This window comes from Gracilinanus agilis, chromosome 1, assembly GCF_016433145.1.
Source record: "Gracilinanus agilis isolate LMUSP501 chromosome 1, AgileGrace, whole genome shotgun sequence".
In the NCBI taxonomy this organism is placed as follows: domain Eukaryota; kingdom Metazoa; phylum Chordata; class Mammalia; order Didelphimorphia; family Didelphidae; genus Gracilinanus; species Gracilinanus agilis.
Genome location: NC_058130.1, coordinates 144,158,905 through 144,182,881, shown reverse-complemented (window position 1 = coordinate 144,182,881; position 23,977 = coordinate 144,158,905). Strand labels below are relative to the sequence as shown.

Here is a 23,977-nt window from a genome sequence, read left to right as displayed (position 1 = left end):
AAATTAATTATTGAAAGAAATGTTAAATCTCTAAGGTAGTAGTAGGGAGATAGGGGGGAAAGATGTAATTTTTTTCTACATCCAAGTTCAGACTAAGATCTATTTATGGTCACCAGGTTTAAAAAAAAACCCAAACCTAATCAACCAACAAACCCTGTTCTAGACCCTGGCTCCCAGTACCCTTAGACTAGAACACTGGTCTTCTGGCATATAGTCTAGTGTTCTTAATATTATACTTTATTTTCATTACTCGTTATTAAACCATATTTTTCAGTCTTCATTTTTATGAACCACTTAAGTATTTGGCATTTTGCAGTATTCTCTACTGCATTAATTTCTGCGACATCACATTCTTTGATTTTTTTCTTTTCCACAGCCATTCCTTTTCTGTATCTTTTGATGCCCTTCTTACTTCCTTACTAGTATAGGTGTTAATTATGGTTTCATCCTTTGCTTTCTGTAACTCCAAGAGAATGTAAACTCCTTTAAGGTAGAGCCTTCTGCTTTTGAGGCATGTAGCATCTTCTTAATAAGTACATTTTGAATTCTTGTGTATTTTCTATGCTTTTTCCTTTGGTAATCTTATTTACTTCTATGACTTCAATTGTCATTTCTTTGGACAACTTGGAAATCACCCTTTCCTTACTTTTCTCCTGAGTTCCAAACTTAACATTTTCAGTTGCCTAATAGATTTCTCTGTTAATATTCTATTATCACATCAAACTCAATAAATTCCAAACTGAACTTGGGTTCCCTTAACCTTTTCTTGATTTCCTACATCTGTCATTGTACCACCATGCCCCATTCACTCATGACTGAAGTTTAGGAAATGTCTTTAACTCTTCTTCCCCCACATTGTGGGTTATGAGGCCCTGTCATTCCTCCAGAATAATTCTTGAATTCATTCTTATTTATTGTAATACTACTTCATCCTTAATCTAGACTGTAGCAGTGACCTTCTAACAGGTTTCCCAGACTCTAATATATCCTATAAGTGCTTCTGGATTAATGTTTCTAAAGCACAAATAACTTAATCTATTCATTCTGTTGCTCAAAAACTTTGAATGGCTTCTAATTGCCTACCAAGTAAAGTAAGCAAAAAAGCTTTATTCTTACATTTAATACCTTCAGCAGTATAGCTTCAATCTACCTTTCTAATCTTATCTGAGTACAACTTGTACTCTGCCATTACATAGTCTACACTTGAGTCATGCCAAACTAATTTCCACCTTCCAGATTCTTCCTGAAGTCCTTCTGCACCTTTTTTTTTTTAACCCTTACCTTCCGTCTTAGAATCAATGCTGGGTATTGGTTCTAAGGCAGAAGAGTAGTAAGGACAGGCAATGGGAGTTAAGTGACTTGCCCATGATCACACAGCTAGGAATGTCTGAGGCCAGATTTGAACCTAGGACCTCCTGTCTGTAGTCCTGACTCTCAATCCATTGAGCTACCCAGCTGCCCCCTATTTCTGTATCTTTGCTCATGTTCTTCCTTAATCTCCATCTTTTGACAGGTTGACTTATGGTTCAAGACTTAATTTTAAAATGTTATTTCAGAATCATTCATTTGAAGATGGGGGAAATATTTCCTTTTTCTCATCTCATAACACTTTGTACATTCTACATTTCAGTGTATTGGAGAATATGGCTCAGGAACAAGAAACAAAAGAGGCTAGAGGCTGTAAACTACCTCAGCCCTACTATCCTATGAGTATTTTTTTTTCCAAGAAAAAAGGGTTGGAAGATATATATATATATATAGCAGTCACTAAGTAATATCACAACAAAATGAGGTTGATATCATATCTTGGGAAACAACTTGTTACTAACACGAGAATATATGTCAATGGTATTTGTATTGTAAGATTATTAAGTTATTAAAATAGATCAAAATCAGTGTTAAATGTGAACATATGGAATACCACTAAAACAGTTTCCATTTGACCAACAAGTTGTTGGAAATTGAAAAATAGGAAGTGGATAAAGGAACAGATAGCAATTTAAACTCTGTTTTCTTTAAAAGTTTAATGTAAAACAGTTACCACAGTGAGTAAATCAGAAAAGCCAAGTTGCTCTCCTTTTAGTAATGTGTGGCAGCCAAGGGAAATTAGTTAAGATCATAAACTAATTTGCAAAATAAAATGTTGAAGGGTGATGGAAGACTCATCTCTTAAAATAGTACTGGAGTGAAGATGAATGTACAGAAAACATGGTAAAAGAATCCATAGATTAACTTTAGAAGGAAGATGAATAGATGAAAAAGATAAGATATATCAATCTTTTTTTTTTAATTTTAAACATTTATTAATACTCATTTTTAACATGGTTACATGATTCATGCTCCTACTTTCCCCTTCACCCCCCGCATTTCCTCCACCCATGGCCGACACATATTTCCACTGGTTTTATCATGTGTCCTTGATCAAGACCTGTTTCCAAATTGTTGGTAGTTGCATTGGTGTGGTAGTTTCGAGTCCACATCCTCAATCATGTCCACCCCAACCCTTGTGTTCAAGCAGCTGTTTTTCTTATATGATTCCTCTCCTGCAGTCCTTCCTCTGGATGTGGGTAGCGTTCTTTACCATAAATCCCTCAGAATTGTCCTGAGTTTTTATATTGCTGCTGGTACAGAGGTCCATTACATTCGATTTTACCATAGTATATCAGTCTCTGTGTACAGTGTTCTTCTGGCTCTGCTCCTTTCACTCTGCATCAGTTCCTGGAGGTCTTTCCAGTTCACCTGGAACTTCTCCAGTTTGTTATTCCTTTTAGCACAATAGTATTCCATCACCAGCATATACCACAATTTGTTCAGCCATTCCCCAATATATCAATTTCTTTACAATAAAATATTTTTTTCTTTCAGTAACATTGGGATCATTGCATTTGGATGACAGTATCTCAGGTGTTACATGGAAAATCAGAAATAGTACTAAAGAAAACAGATAGCAAGACCAAGCCCAGACATTCACTTAGAATGTGTCAAGATTTTAAAGGATTAACTCAAAGGATCTCTGAAAGAGAATATACAGATACTAGAATTTAAAAATAGGCCAAAGTAGGTAAGAGAACCTGTTTCAGAGGCAGGAAGTCCTAAATTTAAGTCCTACATTTGTCATATAGTGATTGTATGACTGGGCAAGTTAACTCAATGTTATTGACAACTCTTTAAGGCCATAAATTGCAAAACATTTATTGATTATTATTGATAAAGAGAATTTCTTTTCTGGCAATTTTCTACAATGATGGAACTCTCAACAAAAGCTTTGAGAAAAGCTTGTACATAATATTGAAGACAATCTTCATGAACATACAAGGAAGAAGCAAGTAAATTTTGCAAATATATTCTTTAGTGACCACATCTTTATAGTCAAAATGGATTAAAAAGTAGAGAAAATACAAAATTTTTCTGTATATTATTGTAAAAAAGCATTTGATTCAGTAAAGCAAAATGCTACTTAAAGGCTCAAACATGTAAAAATCACATAATTCCTTGAAGGATTACATAAGACTATGAAAAAACAATAGAAAAAAACTTCTATTCTCTTCTGTTATGATCATGGAAGGCATAAAACTGGGAAACAGGCTCGCCAAAGATGTTTGTCACCATTATGGAAGATACCCAGTCCAGAATCCAAATGGAAGGGTCCAAATAAGTACTCCAGATGCTCCAGTTTACATATGATATTGTTTTGAATTTATCAAGCCTTAAAACATGGTAGTGCCTCCTAAATGAGATTCATAATTAGTTATTCAAAAGAGTTTGACCTAATAGGAAAATGGAAACCAAGTGGATAAACGATGCTTGTTGTTTAGACTAAACTGCAGTTGATTGGAAAACCAACTGAGGCGATCCATTAGTACATATTATTTGGAGAGACACTTAAGGTGGACAATAACCTAATTTTATTGTCTTCTACATATGTGTCTTAACTCCCCCACTAAGAATTTAAGATTTTTGAAGATAAAGTATGTGTTTCATTTATTGGAGCCTATTAAATGTTTTTTGAATTTCAAGTAGCCCAGTGATAAACATTGTGCAATGATACTACTTATAGATCTGGTCAAGTGCTTTTTCTCTCAGTGCACCTCATATATAAATACATCAACACAAAGAACTAAACAGACACAACTTGACCTCTGTTCTTAAGGCCTCATATCTTTTCTCTGACCTTTGAAGGAAAATGAGGAGGTCAGATCAATGTTTCTAAAGTTTTACCCATGTCTGATATTTTTAATTATACTATTTTAGAACTTACCATTTCATGTGATTCCCTCAGATTTAGCTTTGTCTTTTGTTGTTCTTTGTTTAGCTTTTCTCTAGAGATCTGAGAGGAATATAGGAGACATTCACAGTTTGGGGAAGAACAAGTAAGATCTATATAGCCCTAGGTGGTACAATGGATCAAATGCTAGGCCTAAAATCAAGAAGATCCCAATTTAAACCTGAACCCAGACATGACATTTACTAGCTGTATGTCTCTGGGTAAGTCACTTAACCTTTGCTCAAATTTTTCCACTGCAAATGGGATAACTAAGGTTGTTGTGAGGATCAAATGGGATAATAGTTGTAAAGTGGCACATAGTAGGTGCTTAATGAATGCTTGTTTTCTTGTTTCCTTTAGATAGTAATGTTGTTCTCTTTCCTTAGGGCTCTGTGTGATATAATCATCTAGCAGAAATTCCAATCCTATTTGAAAGGGCCTTCCTTCAGATAAGAGATTTAGTATATAGCTGAGATTGTGGAAAATCTGAAACTGACAATGGCTGCAGAAGCGATCCTAACACCCCCACCAAAGCAAACAGGCTCTCTGATACTGAAACTGGTGCCAGGTCCTAAAATGGGTCCAGACACTCTACAAGAATCTGCTGTACCTCCCAAGACTATCCACCAATTAGTACTGGAGCACTTCTTTACCTTTCTGCCAGAGAAGAACCAGTCCCAAAATCATAAGCCTGGCAAGGACGACACCATAATCTTAGTAAAAGATGTTACTTCAGCTCTGCAGAATAGAGGTAAGAAACAAAAATTTCACTAGAAATAATCTTACCACTATTCTCCCCAAAAAGAAGGTGAAGGGTAGGAAGCAATAAGTATTTTTTCTCCTACAGTAATAAATTTAATTAATTTTTAATTAATTTTTTCCCCCTTTCCTCCCTCTACCAAAGCTCAGTAATCAAGGGAGTTATGTCCTCAATATAGACAGTGGTGTGAAGTTGGTAAACCCTTTGACCCTTGGTCAGATCACTTCTAGACTAGGTAGTATAAAGTATATAAACTGGGAAGGGCAGGACATTTAAAATTATATCATATAAAGATGAGTTGAAAGAATTGAGGATATTTAGAATGTAGGGGGAAATATTTAGAAGGACAAAGCCTCATCACTTAAAGAATTGTCATTAGACTTATTCTTAACTAGAATCAGTGGTAGAAGTTGAAGGGAGGCAGATTTAGGCTTAATATTTCTAATGACTGGAGTTGTTCAGAAGTGGAATGAAGATAGCAGCAATTACCTTCCATAATAAGGGAGTGATACCTAGCAAGGAGGTATTTAAGCAGAAGCTAGATGACCACTTTGGGGAAATGTTATTGAGAAGATTCATAATTTAGGTAAAGGTTGGATTAGGTGACACTATGATTCTGATATTTATGCCTTGGTCTCTAAAGAAAGTTGATGCTGCTGATACAGAAGGAAAGAGGGCAACTGAAAGAGCCAACTCTAGGGGCTGAGGAAGGTTCTGAATTCTTAAGATTGGAGTTTCAGTATTGGCTGTCATTGCTGTTTTCTATCCTCTCAGCTCATCCTGCTTCCTGGGTGACTATTTTTCCCAAGGATAGGCGTGTCCATAAACGGGAGATGGTGCCCCAGACATTTCCATCTGACCTTCAGGTAAGCGGCAGTTATTTCTTTCTCTCGAATGTAGCCTTATCTTCTTCAGATCTTTCCTGCTCAGAAAACCTGATTCCAGCAATTTCAACTTTAGCTTTCAGAGAGGAAACTGGGTGGCCATATGTAAGATATTCTTTGTAGGCTGCTTCTGCACTGTTCCTACCTCTGACTGCTATCTCTGTCTCTGATATTTTTCCATCTATAGTACTCAAAATTTCCTTTTATCTTGATATCTTTCTCCCTTTCCCTTACTATCTCTTTTTAACCAAAGAAATTAGAATCCTCTCAGAGAAAATAGGTACTAATTGTGGAGTCTGTCATTATTTCAGGAGCCTGTGGTATTTGAGGATCTAAATGTGTATCACTCCCAAGAGGAGTATGTGGGCTTGGATCTTGCTCAGAGGTCCCCCATTTCCAGGAATCATGGAGAGGACGATGTTGGTGACATGGTCTTAGAAGGTAAGAATTTCTTTGAATTTTAGGAACTCTGGGATATCATAGAATGTCATAACTGAAAGGTACTTTAAATATTTTTTTGTTCAACTCTCTCGTTTTTGTGAAGACTGAGACCCAGAGAAATAAAAGGGCTTGCTTGAGGTCTACTAGCTGAGACTAAAATTTGGATGTTCCAAATTGTTGGTTTTTCATTATAGCAATATATTCTCCCTGTATCCCAAGGCACCTGGATAATTTCACATCCAGATTTGCTATTTTGCAAGAGTATCATCTGTCTTTAGTTCTAGAGTCTTTGGAATATTATCTGCTTTCTCCTTCTGAGATCACATTGAGCTCAATTCATTTTTTAGAAGAGACACTTTGATATGTGGGAAATTATTGAGTCTTTGTCCCCCCTAGGTAGAAATCATTCACTAAGAGTTAACGCTGTGGGTTGATATGTTATAACATCATATCAGAAATAACAAATGGTACAAAAACCAATAGAAAATTATTTAGGCTGTTCCTAAAGACATTGGTTGGAAATTCTGTGGCGCCTACAAGTTCATGGACATTTGATGCGATTCATTTACTCTCGTTCCATAAATATTTATTGGGAATTTTTATTGGGTATATTTACTATATACCTTGAGTACTATCATAGTTATTGTGGGGGAATATAAGACAAACCTATGAATCAAAAAGAGTCTTTAGACCAGTAATGAATGTAAGAAAAATATACATATATATTTAATTCAAGATTGAGTGTAGTAAATGACCAAAGAGAAGAATAAGCTAGATATTAATGGAGGCTCAAAGGAGAGGGAGAGATTAAATTTGATTAGACCTGGAGAAGGATTCACCTAAGCTAGGTCTTGGAAACTGAGTAAGATTTGGGCAAGGAAGAAAAAACTTCAGATTGTCTAGTCCAAACTTTAATCCAATCAGTTAACTAGTCCTTGTTCATTGGTGCCAGATATAAAACAAGCAAGGCAATCTTTTATCTTTGAATTTATATTCTATTGGACAATATGTAAAACATATTGGGGATTGGTGGTCAGGAAAGGGACCTTTAGGGTCTAGGGTTCTGAGTAGAACCATAGAACAGGCAACTCTTTCCAGGACAAGTGATAATACTGCTTGTATTCCCTGGGCAAGAGGTAAAAAATGGGTGGAAGTAGGAGTGGTTTGGGCATGGTGGTAGGACAAGACAAAATACCTATGCTGGTTAGGCCTAGGAGACCTATCAGGTGGCCAGATATAATGAATCATGGTCTTGGGGTAAGACTGGGGTGAGAATTGCCACATCTTTTGGTCTAAACAATTCTACCTTAGGGCAAATCCCTATACAATATCCCTTCTATGGAATCTCTTGAAAGTGGATACTCAGGTTTTCTTTATATATCCCCTGTGACAATGAGATCATTTGCTCCTCTTTAGTAGTTGGAAAGTTGTAATTGATTAAAAAAAAAAAACAAAACAAAGCATCTTATCTTGAGCTCCCCAGTTCTGTCTGTTTTATAACTTCCATTCTGTTTTTACTAGTTCTTTTTGGAGCCCCATAAAACAGATGTTACTTCTGCATAATAGCCCTTTAGTTATTTAAAGATATTTTACCTCTCCTTATTGTTCTCCTAACTAAACAATTCTGTTTTTTTTCAGTAGTTTATTTTGTGAGATGGTTTCTAGAATAACTAATGTCCTAACAACTTTTCCTCTAATAAATTCTTGTTCTTCAACATCCTTCTAATGTGATACCTAGACATGTTAACCACAGTGTTCTAGATTTAGTTTAACACGAGTCTTGGTTAAGTGACATTCCAAAGCACTAATCTAATTTGCAGATGTGATTTCTCAGCTACTATTGGTAGTTTCTGAAAAATGGGAGAAGACAGAAGACTAGAGAAAAGTAAATACTTTTTTTGTTTTCCAAAGGGGAAGGGAGGGGGCAGCGGGGTGGCTCAGTGGATTGAGAGCCAGGCCCAAAGATGGGAGGTCCTAGGTTCAAATGTGACCTCAGACACTTCCTAGCTGTGTGACCCTGGGCAAGTCATTTGACTCCCATTGCCTAGTCCTTAAGCACTCTTCTGCTTTAGAACCAATACACAGTATTGATTCTAAGACAGAAGGTAAGGGTTTAAAAATAATAGTGATAAAATTAAATTAGAAAATAAAGGGGAAGGGAGGTAGACTGGTAAGTTTGATTTCAATTTCTATAAAAGTTATAGAACTCATTGTTAAAGGGATGTTTTGTGAACATTTAGAAAAAGAGGCATATATCTCTTTAGAAAAGGAGAAATATCTGTTGATATTTACCCTATTAGAAACTAAAATGTCTTGTTGTTCTAAAGTTTTGATTTCATGAGTCCTATGAAAGAGTCTTGAGGACCCCCCCTCCAATGTGGACTACATTTTGAGAACCTCTTTTCTAGAACTGTAGTCTGAATATAATTGGTAGGGCAGTATAGAATTGAATTTTTTTTAACCTGAGTACAGAATGAAGAAGAAATGACTAAAAGTTTATATGGAAACAGTTCACATTTTTTGTGGATCATACATTTAACATGAGTTGGATATGATATAATAAGTAATTGATTCCTAGGTTCCATTAATGAAAGTTTAGTGTCCTATTGTTCTCTTACCCAGATCAGACTACATCTAGAGTATCAGGTTTATTTTTGAGCACTGTATTTTAGAAAGACTGTTGATAGGCTGGGATGCAGGTATAGGAGATGATAAAGAGAATGGAACTATTCCTAAGAGGATGATTGAGGGAACTCAGGAGGGACACGCTAGCTTTCTTTGTGTATTTGTCATGGAAAAGAGGTATTTGATTTGTTTTGTTTAATCTCAGAGGGCAGAATTTGAAGTAGTGCAAGTTGCTAAGAAATATTTTGACTCCATGTAAGTTAAAAACTTAAGAGCTTTGTGAACTACTACTATAGGAGATATTGAGTTCCCATCACTGGAGGTTTCAGGGATAAACTAGATGGTTATTTGTTAGTGATATAATAGAAGGTATCCCTGGACATATAGGAACAGATATCCTTGAAGGCCATTTTCAAATCTGAAAGTCTGATTCTATGAATGATGCAGAGCATTTTTTTTTTAAGTTGCTAAGGTTTTATAGTTTCTCTTATTTCTTAACATAGGAATTTATTCTACAAAATCCCAAATTAGTGGTGATCTAGCCTTATTCTGTCGCCTTCACTGACCAAAAAAAGTTTATTAATTGCTTCATCAGGCAGCTTGTTACATATCAACTCTTAGTATTAGGAAGTTCACAAAACATCCATTCATATATTTAAATAGAATTACTATGTTCATCCTAAGTATTTACTTTTTCCAGGTAAAAATCCACAACATTTTTAATTGGTTTATATAGAACATGATTTTTACTTAGCCTTCTCTATCTTGAATGCTCTCTGGAAATGGCTACTGTTTTTGTGAAATTTCAGATTTGGAAGGGATTTGTGAGACCTGTATCTAAACAGGAATTACCTATATAATGTCACAGATAAGTAATTAATGCCCAGAGAAGGCATCTACTACCTTCTGAGATAACCCATTCCACTCTTGAATATTTCTGATTGTTAGGTAGTTTCTCTATATATCAACCCTAAATCTGTCTCTGCCACTTTCATCCATTGTTTCTAGTTCTGTCACCTAAGTCTAGGAAAAACAAGTTGATATCTCTTTTTCATATAGTCTTTTAAATACTTGAAGGCAACTCATTGCCCTCCCTGTGGCCCACCCCAGTTAATCATCTCTAGGCTAACAATTCCCAATCTTTTTTTTAAATCCCTATCTTCTGTCTTGAAATCTATATATTAATTCTAAGGCAGAACTGCAAAGGTTAGGACAGTGATGGCAAACCTTTTAGAGACCACATGCCATGCCCCCCACCCACCCACTGGGTGCTTCCTACCATCTTACCCCAGACAGGGGAGGGGTGCTGAGCAGAGGAGTGAGTCCCATGAGGAATATCTTCAGGTTCTTGGAGAGGAGGAAGGGAGCAGCTCTGACTGCACACATGCTCACAGAGGGGGCTCTGCATTGTTGTCTGTGGCATGCATGCCATCGATTCGTCACCATGGGGCTAGGCCAGTGATGGGCAATCTTTTGAAAAACCTGAGCATAATTTGGGTGGTGTGTCACTTTGAGAAAAAAACCATAATTTCATGATCCTTATAGTTTAAATAACAAAAATGTATAATTATACTATATAACTGTATTTAATAAACCAAAATAGGTAAATTAATATAGATAGAATTGTCATCTATAGTGCACAGTGTCTACACTACACTGCAGCAAATGTTTCATCCTCAGTATGTGGCCCCATACTTCTCTGTATGTGGTTGCATGTCATCTAAAATGGCTACTCGTGTCAGTGCTGACATGTGTGTCATAGGTTTGCCATCACTGGGCTAGGCCTTTGAAATTAAGTGACTTGCCTAGGGCCATATAACTAGGAAGTATCTGAGATCAGATTTGAACTTTGGTCCTTCCAACTCTAGGCCTGGTGCTCTATCTACTAGCTATCCCTAATCAAATCCTTTTAAGGCATGATATCCTTTACTGTCTTAATTTTCCATTTCTAGATAAATGTGAAAATATTGATGCCTCTCCTCAAATGTCAGAATTATGCATGATATTTCAGATGCCTAGCCAAATACAACACAGCTATCACTACCTACATTCTTTTCTGTTCACTTTGCCTTTTCTTCATGCAGTCTTGTATAGCATTAGCTTGTTTAGTTGTCATATTATATTGCTGACATGTTGAGGTAGCATTCCATTAAAATCTTGATCTTTCTTAAGGCAAAATTATGTAAGCACATTTTTCCCTATCTTCCACTTGTGAGATCTGAAATTTATTTTTATTTTATTTTTTTATTTTTTTATTTAAGGGCCCTTACCTTCCATCTTGGAGTCAATACTGAGTATTGGCTCCAAGGCAGAAGAGTGGTAAGGGTAGGCAATGGGGTCAAGTGATTTCCCCAGGGTCATACAGCTGGGAAGTGTCTGAGGCCAGATTTAAACCTAGGACCTCCCGTCTCTAGGTCTGGCTCTCAATCCACTGAGCTACCCGGCTGCCCCCAAAGTTTATTTTTTTAACAAATTAATTAAGTTCCATTTTAGTAGGTCTAGTGCATTGTATAACCCATGGAAATCCTTTTTGATACTAATTCTGTTGTCTAGAGTGTTGACCATTCCTTCTAGCTTCATGATGTTAATAGATTTGATAACATGTACCATTTATGCCATCATCTAAGTAATTATTAAAAACATCGAATGGGGGCAGCTGGGTAGTTCAGTGGATTGAGAGCCAGGCCTAGAGATGGGAGGTCCTAGGTTCAAATCTGAACTCAGACACTTCCCAGCTGTGTGACCCTACCCTGGGCAAGTCACTTGACCCCCATTGCCTACCCTTACCACTCTTCTGCCTTGGAGCCAATACACAGTATTGACTCCAAGATGGAAGGTAAGGGTTTAAAAAAAAAAATCGAATAGTATAAAGCCAAATATAAATCCCCGGGATATACCCCTAGGAACCCCATTCCAAAATGACATAGAGTCATAGTGACTGCTCTTTGGATTCTATTGTTGAGCCTGCACTATTCTCTAGTCCATGTCTCTGCATGCTTACAAGGATAGCATGAAAGTTTGTCAAGTGCTGAAATTGAAGTATTCTGTGATTACAGAAGTTAATCTGGCATAATCCATTCTTGAAGAACCCCCTCATGGCTCTTACTTGGTAACTATTCTCCCTTTTGGAATACTTAGAACTGTTTGTTTAATAACACATTCTAGAATTTGGTCAGGAATCAAGTCAGGCTCATTACTCTTCTGTATAGGTTCCATTTTCTTCCCTACTTTTCAAAATCAAGACATTTATCCTGCTGGGGTACTTCTTATATTTTGCACAAATTGTACAATGAGAAAGCATTAGATCTAGAGTCAGAAGACCGGAATTAAAATCTTGGTTCTACTACTCACTCCCTGGATGACCATGGGCAAGTCATTTTTTTCCCTTCACTGCTTTTTGCTGTTTTATGAAATGTTCCTAATGTGTTAGTCTTCCTCCATCCTCCTCTGAGAGATTTTGTGGACTAGTTCATGTTCAAAATTGTTGTTTCCATTGTCTGCCATGTTTCTCTGCTTGACATAGAGATCAAAATTTTGTTAGCTGAGGCAATTTGTTAGTTTCTAGATTTTTTTATTGTCATAATTGCTTTTACATTAGCTAAATTTGTTTAGAAAATGGTGACAAAGGAGGCAACTAGATGGCTCGGTGGATAAAGAAAAAAAGAGATCCTGGTTTCAGATGTGACCTCAGACACTTTTTAGCTGTGTGACCCTGAGCAAGTCCAGTTGCTCAGTCCTTACCACTCTTCTGCTTTAGAGTCAATACTTAGTATTGATTCTAAGACAGAAAGTAAAGGTTATTAAAAAGAAAGAAAGAAAAAGAAAATGGTGACCAGTTTTTTTCCTTTTATGTATTTTTCTGCTTTTGGATCAATAGCTTGATTAGAATATCCTCAATTGTATGCAACATCTATTTTTATTTTAATTTGGAAGTGATTTTAATCTTTGTTTCAAATCAGTGATCTAACTATACTTAGCTAATACAGAAATGATTTCCTAAATCAGGCATTTCTTGACTCTTAAAATTGGATGCTTGCTAGGTTCAGTTCTTCTAACTCTTCTCAAAGAAAAGATTTGGGGCATTCAGGGACTGGGCTTTGTTGTCTACTGGTCTTTGCTTTCTCTTCCCTAATAACTAAATAAGTTATTTAGTATTTCTCTCTTGCTGTAAAGCTACTTAGGATTCCCCTGTTGCTTTGAAGTTGGTTACTTAGTATTATTGCATGTCCATGATCATTTAATTTTGGGAGGAAATAAATTCTTTATAGAATTTCTCTGTCTTTTTATCTACTGCAGTGGAGTGGATGTTGGCATATAAACTGAACTTTTTTTCTTAGTAATTGAAAATTTCTGTGTTCCTAAGGTCTTCGCTTTCTTACCTTTGATTTTATAAGGCCTTACAATGAATACTAGGATTCCTTCTGGTGATACATCCCAACCTGAATCATCAGAGTTGGATAGTGGGTTACAAAGTTTGACAAATCTCACAATAGACTATCAACTCCTGGATAGGTTCTCTGAAGAGATATCTGCCCTCTTTGTTGTTAAAAGTCAAATCCAGTAGCTGCCTTAGTTTGGTACTCTGTATCCTGAAGCAGAGTCACAAATTATCACTATTTATTTCTCTCTTCTTCCTTTGACCTTTACTAGATGACTTATTTACATTTGCAACCTTAGGTTCCACATGAACATTCTTGAAGCACAAAAAAATCTGTTTCTTTTTGAAAATGACCTCCTATCTATTAACTCTAAATATTCAGTCCTCTTTTTTTCTTTTCTTTGTTTTATTTTTTGGCCTCTACATTCCTAATGTAGATCAGAAATATTCTCTTTCTTAATACTTTTTTTAAAACTTAAAAATATTTCTTTCATTTTTTTTTTCCTTTTAAAGCCCTTATCTTCTATCTTAGAATTGGTAGTATAGGTTCCAGGGCAGAAGAGTAGTAAGGTCTAATGACCATTAGAGTTAGATAACTTACCCAGAGTCACACAGGTAGGAGGTGTCTGAAGCCAGATTTGAACCCAATTTCATTCTTTTAATTAATTCTATTTGCCCTGGAAAGTAGAATAAGAAACCACCTCATACTTTATGCACATGTAGCCATTCCTTGGCATTAGAGCAGAAAATATGAACTGAATATCATTTCAGAATTTCCCTTGCCCTTCTATTTAAATAGCTACAAGTGAAAATTTCTATCTTATTGGTTACACCTCTGACATTCACCTGGTCTGCTACTGTAGCAAACAACTTGTTGGCTGTATTTCTTTACTTTGCCTTGATAAGTTTTATATTAGGAAAATTTAGGGAATCCCAGGCAGAAGTCCTGCAACTCTTAAACATGAGAAGATTTCCTACAGAAATTCCTTAACCATTCTATTCTCAAAAAGTATGGGAACTAGGAATAAACAGTAGAGTGACATTCACAATGACAGAAATAATAGGTTTCAATGATTATATCTAAGATCTCATATTTTTAATTTTTCCTTTTTATAATGCTGAATACAACATAGATGTCAGTGTGTGCTTGTTGAATAAATGGTGACAAATGAGATAAAAAAGAGTAAACTTATCAAATCTTTCAGTTCCTTTCTTGATCAGGGTAATTTTTTTCAAATTTTTAAATCAAATTAAGGAATAAAATACTGTGTAAAGCATATTATTTTCAGCTCTCAAATTTTCGACCAGTTCTGATAGAGGTCCTTGATTTGTGGTCCTCAAGTCAATAGTAACCTAGGTCATACATTTTGGTATTTCCTCCTATATTTTTTCACTAAGCTTAAGAGGATATATTATATAATTCTATCTTTGTCTCAACAGTAGATTGCAATGAGAATAAGGAAGATGATGATCACCAGCCAGAAATACCAGAGGATGTAGAACATCATGAAATGTCATCAGGTTACTGTGAAAGGGATGGTTCCCAGATTTTTAAGCAGGCAAAAGACTGCGAGAAACACCCAGATAGCCATGAAGGAAAAAGACTAAACACTTCAGTCCCACAAGAAAAGAGATTACGAAGTCTTTTAATTACTGTTGAAAATGATACTCCATTAGAGGACCTTTCAAAATATGTGGATATAAGTATTCTTGCACTTTCTCAGAATCGAAGAACACGAAGATTCTATACATGTCCACAGTGTGGGAAGCACTTCACTGAAAGCTCTTACCTTATTTCCCATCAGAGAACACATACTGGAGAAAAACCTTATGATTGTATTCACTGTGGGAAAAGCTTCAATCATAAAACAAACCTTAATAAACATGAACGAATCCACACTGGAGAGAAACCTTACACATGCTCTCAGTGTGGAAAAAACTTTCGTCAGAACTCTCATCGGAGTCGCCATGAAGTAATTCATGTAAAGGAAAAACTCCTTAAATGTCAAGAATGTGGGAAAAGCTTCTTAGGAGATGAAGAATTCTTGCTTCATCAAGAAACTCATGAAGAAGAAAGGCCCTATAGATGCAGTAGATGTGGAAGAAGATTTAGTCGACAATCAAACTGTACCAGACATGAAAAAGCCCACTTCATACCTAAAATGCAAAAGCAAGTGTTGTCAAGTTAATCAATTAGACCTCATTTACCTTGACATGATTCTCCCTGTGGTGACCCTCTAAATACTAAGAATGTAAGAAAAATTATTTGAAACTCTAAACTCACATAGTGAAACTGTTAATAGTCCAAATGAGATAATATCCAACCATCACAGCTCAGGCATTATTTACTCTGAAGAATGTATAAGAAACTATATGAATGGGCCAAGTCTTTGTAGTTCAAAGGACTAATGATAATTCCCATGTAAAGCAATGCAAAGAGAACTGTAAAGTCTCTAAACCTCTCTTTTAAGAAAAACTTTCCTTTATATTTTTCTGTCTATCTACAGGCTTCTCTTAGGAGTGACCAGATATTACTAATATAGTTGTATCCTGCTTCCCTCTACATGAAAATCAACATTAAAATATGGAAATATAGAAATGAATCAAGTATACACATACTTGTCAGAATCTTGGACATAGTGAACCAATAACTCTCATTAGGTCTATTAAGTAAATGACTAAAAGCTTAAAATTCAAGGAACTATCATGAATTAATGTAAAAGGTCTATATAGTGGATCACTCCCATTTGGATTTTACCCAAGTGCAGTTTCTGGTCCTGTATAGCTTTTACCATTTCAGTACAATATTTGTATTCTGTGACTTATTTTGAATATTCATGTTTTATCAGAAAAATGCCATTTTCCTCTTATGTGATTAAAAAAAGTTTTCTGCATTCTTATTCTTGTCTGCAACAGGTCTTTTCTTTTTCTGTCAGCACTCATCTTAGTATTTCATTTTGGAAGGTGAGCTGATAATGATACACAGAAATCCAGTATACAAAATGAAGTTCACTTGTAATGGGAAAATAATTTGGAATACTGATGGTTGTTCTGTAGTGTTTCCTATGTACATGAGAAATTGTGTGTGTACAATTCAATCCAGGAAATATTTACTGAACACCTACTATATGTAAGACAATGTGCTGGGGATTTTAAGACAAAAAAAACCTCACAAAACCTTTGGGGGACACAACATGTACATAAATATGTAAAAACAAGATAATTTGGGAAGAGGAAAAACACTAGATTCAGAGGATGATCAAGGACAATGCAGAGATAAAGGCTTTGGCACCCAAACTGAACTTTGAGAAAAGATAAAGATTCTAATAAGCAAAGGTGAAGAAGGAGAGCTTTTATGTCATAGTCATATAGACATAATGTACATAGTGTACAAAATCACAGAGATAAAAAGTAAAATGGCTAGTTGATGGAAACTATAGGAAGGGAAGTAATCTGAAGTAAGACTAGAAAGGTTAGTTGGGACCAGACTGTGAAGGGCCTTAAATACCAAGCTGGGGAGCTTGTATTTTTGTCATAAGAGGTGTTAGGAAATAATTAAAGGGTTTTGGCTAGGGAAGTGACATGGTCAAACTTATTTTAGGAATATTATTTTTGCAGCTTTGTGAATGATAGATGGGAAGATCCAGAAGTAGGGAGACTAATTAAAAGGATTTTGGAATATTCCAGTAGAAGATGATTAGGACCCAAATGTGAGAAGTTAAAGGGACATTTAGATGAAGATGGCCACATTCAAGAAAGAAATTAGGTGAGGTATATTGATTTGGGTCATTTGAATAGATGATCATTGAATTCATGGAATCTGATGAGACTGTGTTAAATGGAGAGCGAAAGAAAAGAGAATAGGGTCTAGGACACAGCCTTAGATGATATTCAGCTTCATTTTTGTCTCTCTTTGTCTCTTTATTCCTTCCCTGTTGCTCACAAGCCCACTCAAATCTTCCCACATCCATTAACAAGCCTCACCTCTTCATTACACCATCCTTGTTAATGATCATTCTCTCTCCTTTCCTTTTCAGCAGAACTTCATAGAAAAGCTGTCTATATTTAGTGCTTTTGCTTCCTCTCTTCTTTGTTAGTAGGGCTTATGACCACTTCATTTAACTGAAACTTCTTTCTCCAAAGTCAGCAATGATCTCTTATTTACTAAATTTAATAGCCTTTTCTCAATTCTAATCCTTCTTGGCCTATCTGTGTTTGACATTTGACCACTTCTCCTGGTTACTTTCTCCCCTCCAATTTTTTATGTAGCTCTTTCTGGTTTTCTTGACCACTCCCTGTTTTCTTTTGCTGGGTTGTCATCTGTGTCAAGCCCGCTAACTCTGGGTGCCCTCCAAGCTGTGTTCATTCTACACTATCTCACCCGGTGACCTTATCAATTCCTATGGATTTCATTTTTATCTCTATTCAGGTTACTCTTTATTCTAAACCTAGGCTATTTCCTTCAGTTCCACATCGCAAACTTTCTGGTACACATTTTCAAACCGAATGTCCCATAGGCATCTCATACTCAAAATGCTCATTCTCTCTCCTTTTTCTATCAGCAAACACATCTCTCTTCCAGGCTTCCTTATTGTTGTCAAGGGCATCACCCTCCTTCAATTACCTAGGTTCACAAACCCAATCCTCAATCTTAACTCAGATGATATCTAGTCAGTTGTCATATCTTCTCATTTCTAGATTATAACATCTCCAAGATCCATACCCTTCTCTCTACTCTCCACCACCCTAGTTCAAACCTTGATCCATTCTATTCTTCACAGATGCCATTGATTCTCTTAAAGCAGTGATGGGCAAACTTTTTAAAGAGGGGGCCAAAGGAAAGGAAATACTCGTCCGTCAGTCTGTTTCTAAGGCAACTCTTTCGAAGTTTCATTGTATTGTATCCTACTCATTGTATTCGTCAGATTAGGAATAATGTCTCAAGGCTGGATAGAATATTTTAGGGGGCTGCATCTGGCCCACAGGTCATAGTTTGCCCATCACTGTCTTAAAGCATGACCTAACCAAGTTACCCCTTCCCTTAATAAACTCTAATGATGCCTTTTTTCCTTTAGGATCAAATGTAAACTACTTGGTATTTAAAACTTTTCATAGCCTGGCCCCTTCTTACCTTGTTAGTCTTACAAATTATTCCCCCTTACCCTATGTTTTATCCATACTCTTCCTCACAATGTCCTATTTCCTGTCGTGCCTTTATTTTGACTGAGTCTACCACCTGGAATCCTTTTCCTCCCCGCTTCTGTCTTGGAATTTTTGGTTTCCTTCAGATCATGGCTCAAATACTATATTCAGTGCAAAGCATTTCTGATTTTCCTAGCCTTCCCTTCCAAGGCTATTGTGTATATGTCTCATTAAACTCCTTGACTAAAGGCACTATTTTGCCTTTTTTTTTAACTTTACCACTTAGCACTGTGCCTTTCATGTTATAGGCATTCAGTAAATGTTTACTGACTGATTGTTGCCTGGAAAATTTTAAAAGATAGCAATGCAAGAAAAATTGAGAGATTTAACATTCCACTTTTATAACTTGACAAATGTAACAAAGGTAACTACAAAGATTATTATGGACTTGAATAGAATTGTTGAAAAGCTTACTTAAATTTCTTGTAAAGATGGCAGTGTGAAAGATTTCAGCCAAACCCAGCTTCTCTGAAAAATTTCCCAGAAAAGATTAAAGACATTGTCATTAAATAAAAATTAAATAAAACCAGGGAAAAATCTAATAAACTAGTCTATCCAGTCCAGGACTACACAAGAATATGGCACAAAAGCCCATGGACATTCTCAATGCCATTTAGATCTCAGTACAGACCTTTTAAGAGTTGCAGCAGAGGACAAAGGCAACACTTAGTAGATGACTCCTCTAAGAAATAGGGCAAAGGTATATGGGAGGCATGTGCCACAGGGCCCCCTAGGATGCCTGAAACTAGCTCTAGTCATGGCCTGTTAGATCTGCATGAGGGAACAAAGACATCTCTTGGTTGGTGCTTGCCTAAGGAATTTAAATAGGGTAAATGCACCTGTGTAGCTTGTATTGCAAGACCCTTGAGGTCTGAAACAGTGATCTCTGAAAATAAGTTAGGATTGGCCTGGGCCACTTTAGTATAAGTGGAAACCTAGTAGGTGACTGAGAAAGGAGACAAATGAAATGGAGACTGGTATACATGTTGGGGCAACAGGAAACAAGCCAGGGGTTGAGATTAAAGATGGCTTGATCCTTTCTATGGGCTTTATACCAAGCCAGGGTTGTAGGAACAAAAACTAGAACCCAGCCTTCTCATGTGGAAAACTGTAGCAGGACAATGGCAGTGATATTGTTATTGTATCAGAGTGCCTTGGCCTATTCACCTCATCTAAGAATGTGAGTGAGGGTAGAACTTGGCTCTGATTTTGAATCCCAATTAAGAAGTGAAGCTAGACTTGAGTAAACAGAAGAAAACTTTACAGTGAAGAAATACTATTGAATGAGGAAGATAGTGGATTGGTCACTTTCTCCAGATTCTTTTAACTGCCTAATACTCCCATCAAAAAGGAATTATGCACAAAGCATCTAACAATTATAGTTGTATAAAAAGGACAAAGAAGACCTTGCTCAAGTAAAGATACAAATGAATTAACATTATACAACTCTAGTCCTTAAAGCAGTAACTTGGCACTTTTATCCTACCAGCAACCAGACTTGTGGCAGAGACACAAGCCAACATACAGGCTTGTATTGGAGATCCATTAGGAACCCTCCCACAGACACACATTCCATTGCAAGGACTACCTACATACTCTTTGTCCCTTCACACTAAAAGAAAAGGTGGACTGACTGCCTAACTTGGGGATGGGAGGAAGGGGCTGAAAATGTGAAACCTTCTGGCTTGAGCCCCATCCCGGGTAGGGGAATTCTTAAGACTGCAAAAATTCTTTCCTGAACACCCTTCCTCACTTTTATCCATCCCACAAAAATCAGTAGATGATTATGCAGTCCAATTGGGGAAGGAAAGGAGAGCACAGAGAGGAACTGGGGAGGGAGGAAGTCCTGTTCTGCCAGAGTGTACTTATAGTAGAAAAACAGGCCAGCAAAACCTATAATCCCCTGCTCTATAGGGACTGAGGAAGCCTTATAATTTTCAAAAAGTGATGGATGAGGGGGAGGTAGAAACTTTTAAACTTATAATGTTGAAAATTACTTAAAAGCTAAGAGTATAGGCAAATCAACTTAGAGCATCCTAAGCCAGAAGGAGGTATGAATACTGAATCCTTAAAAGCAAGTGATGCCTGGCAAAATAAAAAACCTTGTGAACTCTCAAGACAGCATGAATCATCAAAAAGAAGAAACTAGTGCAGTGGAGAGAGTGCTAGATCTGGAAAACTTGAGTTCAAATCTAGCCTCAGACATTTAACTAGCTATATTGACCTTGGGCATATCATTTAACATCTTCTTAAGTTTCTTCAAATATAAAATGAGGTAATAATACCACCCATGACACAGATTCGTTGTGAGGTTAAAATGAGATAATATTGGTAAGGCATTTTAAAAATTAGGAGCAAGTAGAGTTAAGAATTTAGAGCTTTAATTGCAGAGTTTAAATATCCACCAATTTAGAAAAAAATTGAATCCAAGAGTAAGAATCTAAGGAAGGGAAGAAGGCGAACCATTTTTTTTAAAAAGTGGAGGAAAATCTGGCATAAAAGAAATAAAAGGCAGCACGGTAAAACACATCAAAGTGATTTAACCTGGAAGAAAGGATACATAGGGATAACAAGTATCAAAGATCTCCCAAAAGAGTGTGACAAAAAATATATATTAAACACCACATTGTAGTAAATAATGCAAGAAAACTTCCTCGTGTTTCTGAATATAGAAAACAAAAGCACCAATTTTGAGAATCCAGTTTTTCTTCATAAAAAAAAAAAAGACTCGAGCTTCTAATTTCCAACTCACAGCAGTTAAATTGAATAATTTCCATTATTAACAACAAATCCTTCAAATAGGACAAATGCCCTTATGTATAAAGGAAGTTTGGATGACATAAGATTATTCCACAGGCACAAGAAATTGCTGGAGAGAATGGAATACCATATTCCAAAAAGCAAAGGATCTCAAGCTCCAACCCAAACAATATACTTTGCAAACCTGAACAACTTAAAAGAAGATAATCAACAAAAAAGGAGCAGAAGGAATTTCTGGAGAAAAAAATATAAGCAAATTATTCAATTTGCAAATTGACCAAACTACAGAAACAGAATATAATGGGATATGAAAAGCCAAAGAAGAATCGAGTAGCTGCTCAAAAAATAAGAGTACATGACAAATACAAGTAGTTCCTGAGGAAAGGGAATGATTGTCGCCAGAAAGTAGCTAAAAGTGAATGGAAACATAAAAGAAGACATTTTTAAAAATGAAATTAAACCTATTAGAAAAAAATAGGAAGAAATGGCTTAGGATTCCCACCATTTCCCATCTACTCCAAGCACAGGCTGCTCTCACTGCTGCCTTATTGCTGTCTTTGCTTCCCTCACTCACCTGTACCTTCTTATTGTCCAGGAAGCAGACACTGAGGTAGCTTTGCAGAGGAGGGGTGGCTGAGTGGCAGAAAGGTGACTTTGGTTGGACCAGGGCAGGGTGCAGCCATGATGAGGAGTGGTGGGTTCCTGGCAGTTAGCAGAGAAAATGATTATGTCTCCTTTATTTTGCCCTCCAGCCTTAGCAGATATGCCTAGAACTCTAGTGCACTAACCACGAGGTCACCCCCTCCTATAATTTTGACAAGTCACTTTATAAGCAGTCATGGCAGCATCTGACAAAATATTCATATGATGATGTTGGCAAAGGATTTTATTTCTGAATGTGAAAACAAAATCTTTCAATGGAATAGAATTCTCATCTTCTGGTTCACCTAGCACAGACATCAGTAAAAGTTAATAGGGCCAAAGTTAAAGGCAATTGGAGACCAAATATAAACAAATGACTATGATTTGACTTACACATACTCACACACACATGCACATACACAGACACAAAATGGAATACTGATAATTCTGGAAACTGAAATTGCAAGTGAAGATCAGATTTTTCCAGGGTTTGAAGCTGACATTTGACACTAACTTTTCACCAAACATAGGAAAGAAAAGTGGTAAAAATATATCTGCTTACAAAATGGGAAAGTATAAACCTTGATTGTAATACTGACTTTGATTTTGGTGGACTTGCAATTCACAGGTCATCTGTTTTTGGTTACAAAGGCCAGCTTACTAGTTACTAGATGACATTAGTACCAAGTCAAAGTTGATAAAGATTGATTGCAAAGAGTTATAGGACTGGAACCTTCAAGCTGCACACTAGTGGAATGGAATCTGGAAGTTCAATTTATTAGAAAGTATGTGATGATCGTGATACTTCTGTAAAACTAGCCTGAACCTCCCTTCATTTTGGCATTACAGCTAAATATCTAGTATATTCTACTGCTTCTATTTCTCTAAAATTAATCATTCTAGTTTAATTGGTGTGGGCCACACTCAGACTCTTAAGGCCCAGTGTGTCTGACTTGGTAGATGGAAAAGAGCATTAATGTAATGCTGAAGGTCACAAACTTGAATTTGCCTTGGAGTTGGAGACTTAGTACATCTGAAGAAACTTTTAGGGATGGGATATCAGAAGATTTGGCCATAAAATATATTTACAGTGTGACCTGCCGACTTTTTTTCCCCAAGAGGAAGATCTAAATAAGGGATGATCCAAACAAAACATGTATTTTAAATATTTAGACAATTACTTGTTAGTTGATTTCTAGTTAAATTGGTTATCTAATCACCAGTGCCACAGTAGTGCACTCATTTATACATTATTTAAGTGTATTTAATTGTTAAATTGCGACCCACCTATAATGAAATAGATCTTTTTGAAAACTAAAACTGTGTGCATGTTTGTATTTATTTTTTTTAATATTTGATACCATTTGATGAAATGGATTGGTGTTTTAAAATGAGATACAGAAATTTTGCTAATTCACTTTCAATAGATATACTTTTGGTATCCTAGAGCAGTACAGAGTATGAATAAAACATGTATAATTGTGCCTCCAAGTATTTTCAAAGCTAAAGCATTGATAGAGTAAAATGAGTCAATTTACAAGCATTCCCTTTGGTCTCCTTCTTGTCTAGATCATAATTTGTTTTCCACAAGCTCTGTGCCACAAATCCACCTTCTGGCGTTTAGGATGGTCTCAATTTTTTTTTTAAAGAACTAAATATGAAGACATAAAAAATGAATAAACTACTTAGAAGGTAGGAAAAAAACTTTGAGTGTGAACTATTTGAAAAATCGAATGGATCAAACAGCTGATTGAATGAAGCATGAAACATTAGAACAAAGTTAAAAGACTTAAAGTAGAACAAATTACAGAGAAAGAATTAAAAAGTCATGACTAAATGTAAAAGCTTGGTACCATATTATGGAGGTGCAGTTATGATGGTGGAAGTACAGCCTAGCTCCCCTACCAAATTTCTTTCACAAAGTTCTAGGAAACGCACAAGACCAAATTTTGTCACATTGTGTTATTTTTTGAGTGATTTAGGCTTACAGGTCTATGGATACTGGGAATAGGCACTCGGGA

General features: G+C 36.2%; 1 protein-coding gene and 1 pseudogene across 1 annotated transcript; both read left to right on the top strand.

The window, feature by feature from the left end:
- The first annotated feature begins 4,685 nt into the window (after positions 1 to 4,685).
- ZNF200 (zinc finger protein 200) lies at positions 4,686 to 16,252 on the top strand. The gene is made up of 4 exons (XM_044657164.1): positions 4,686 to 5,015; positions 5,799 to 5,890; positions 6,220 to 6,349; positions 14,793 to 16,252. The coding sequence occupies exons 1-4, from the start codon at positions 4,763 to 4,765 to the stop codon at positions 15,539 to 15,541; spliced, it is 1,224 nt and encodes a 407-aa protein (XP_044513099.1). The 5' UTR covers positions 4,686 to 4,762; the 3' UTR covers positions 15,542 to 16,252.
- Positions 16,253 to 21,614: 5,362 nt separating this feature from the next.
- LOC123248932 lies at positions 21,615 to 23,298 on the top strand (annotated as a pseudogene).
- Positions 23,299 to 23,977: the final 679 nt, after the last annotated feature.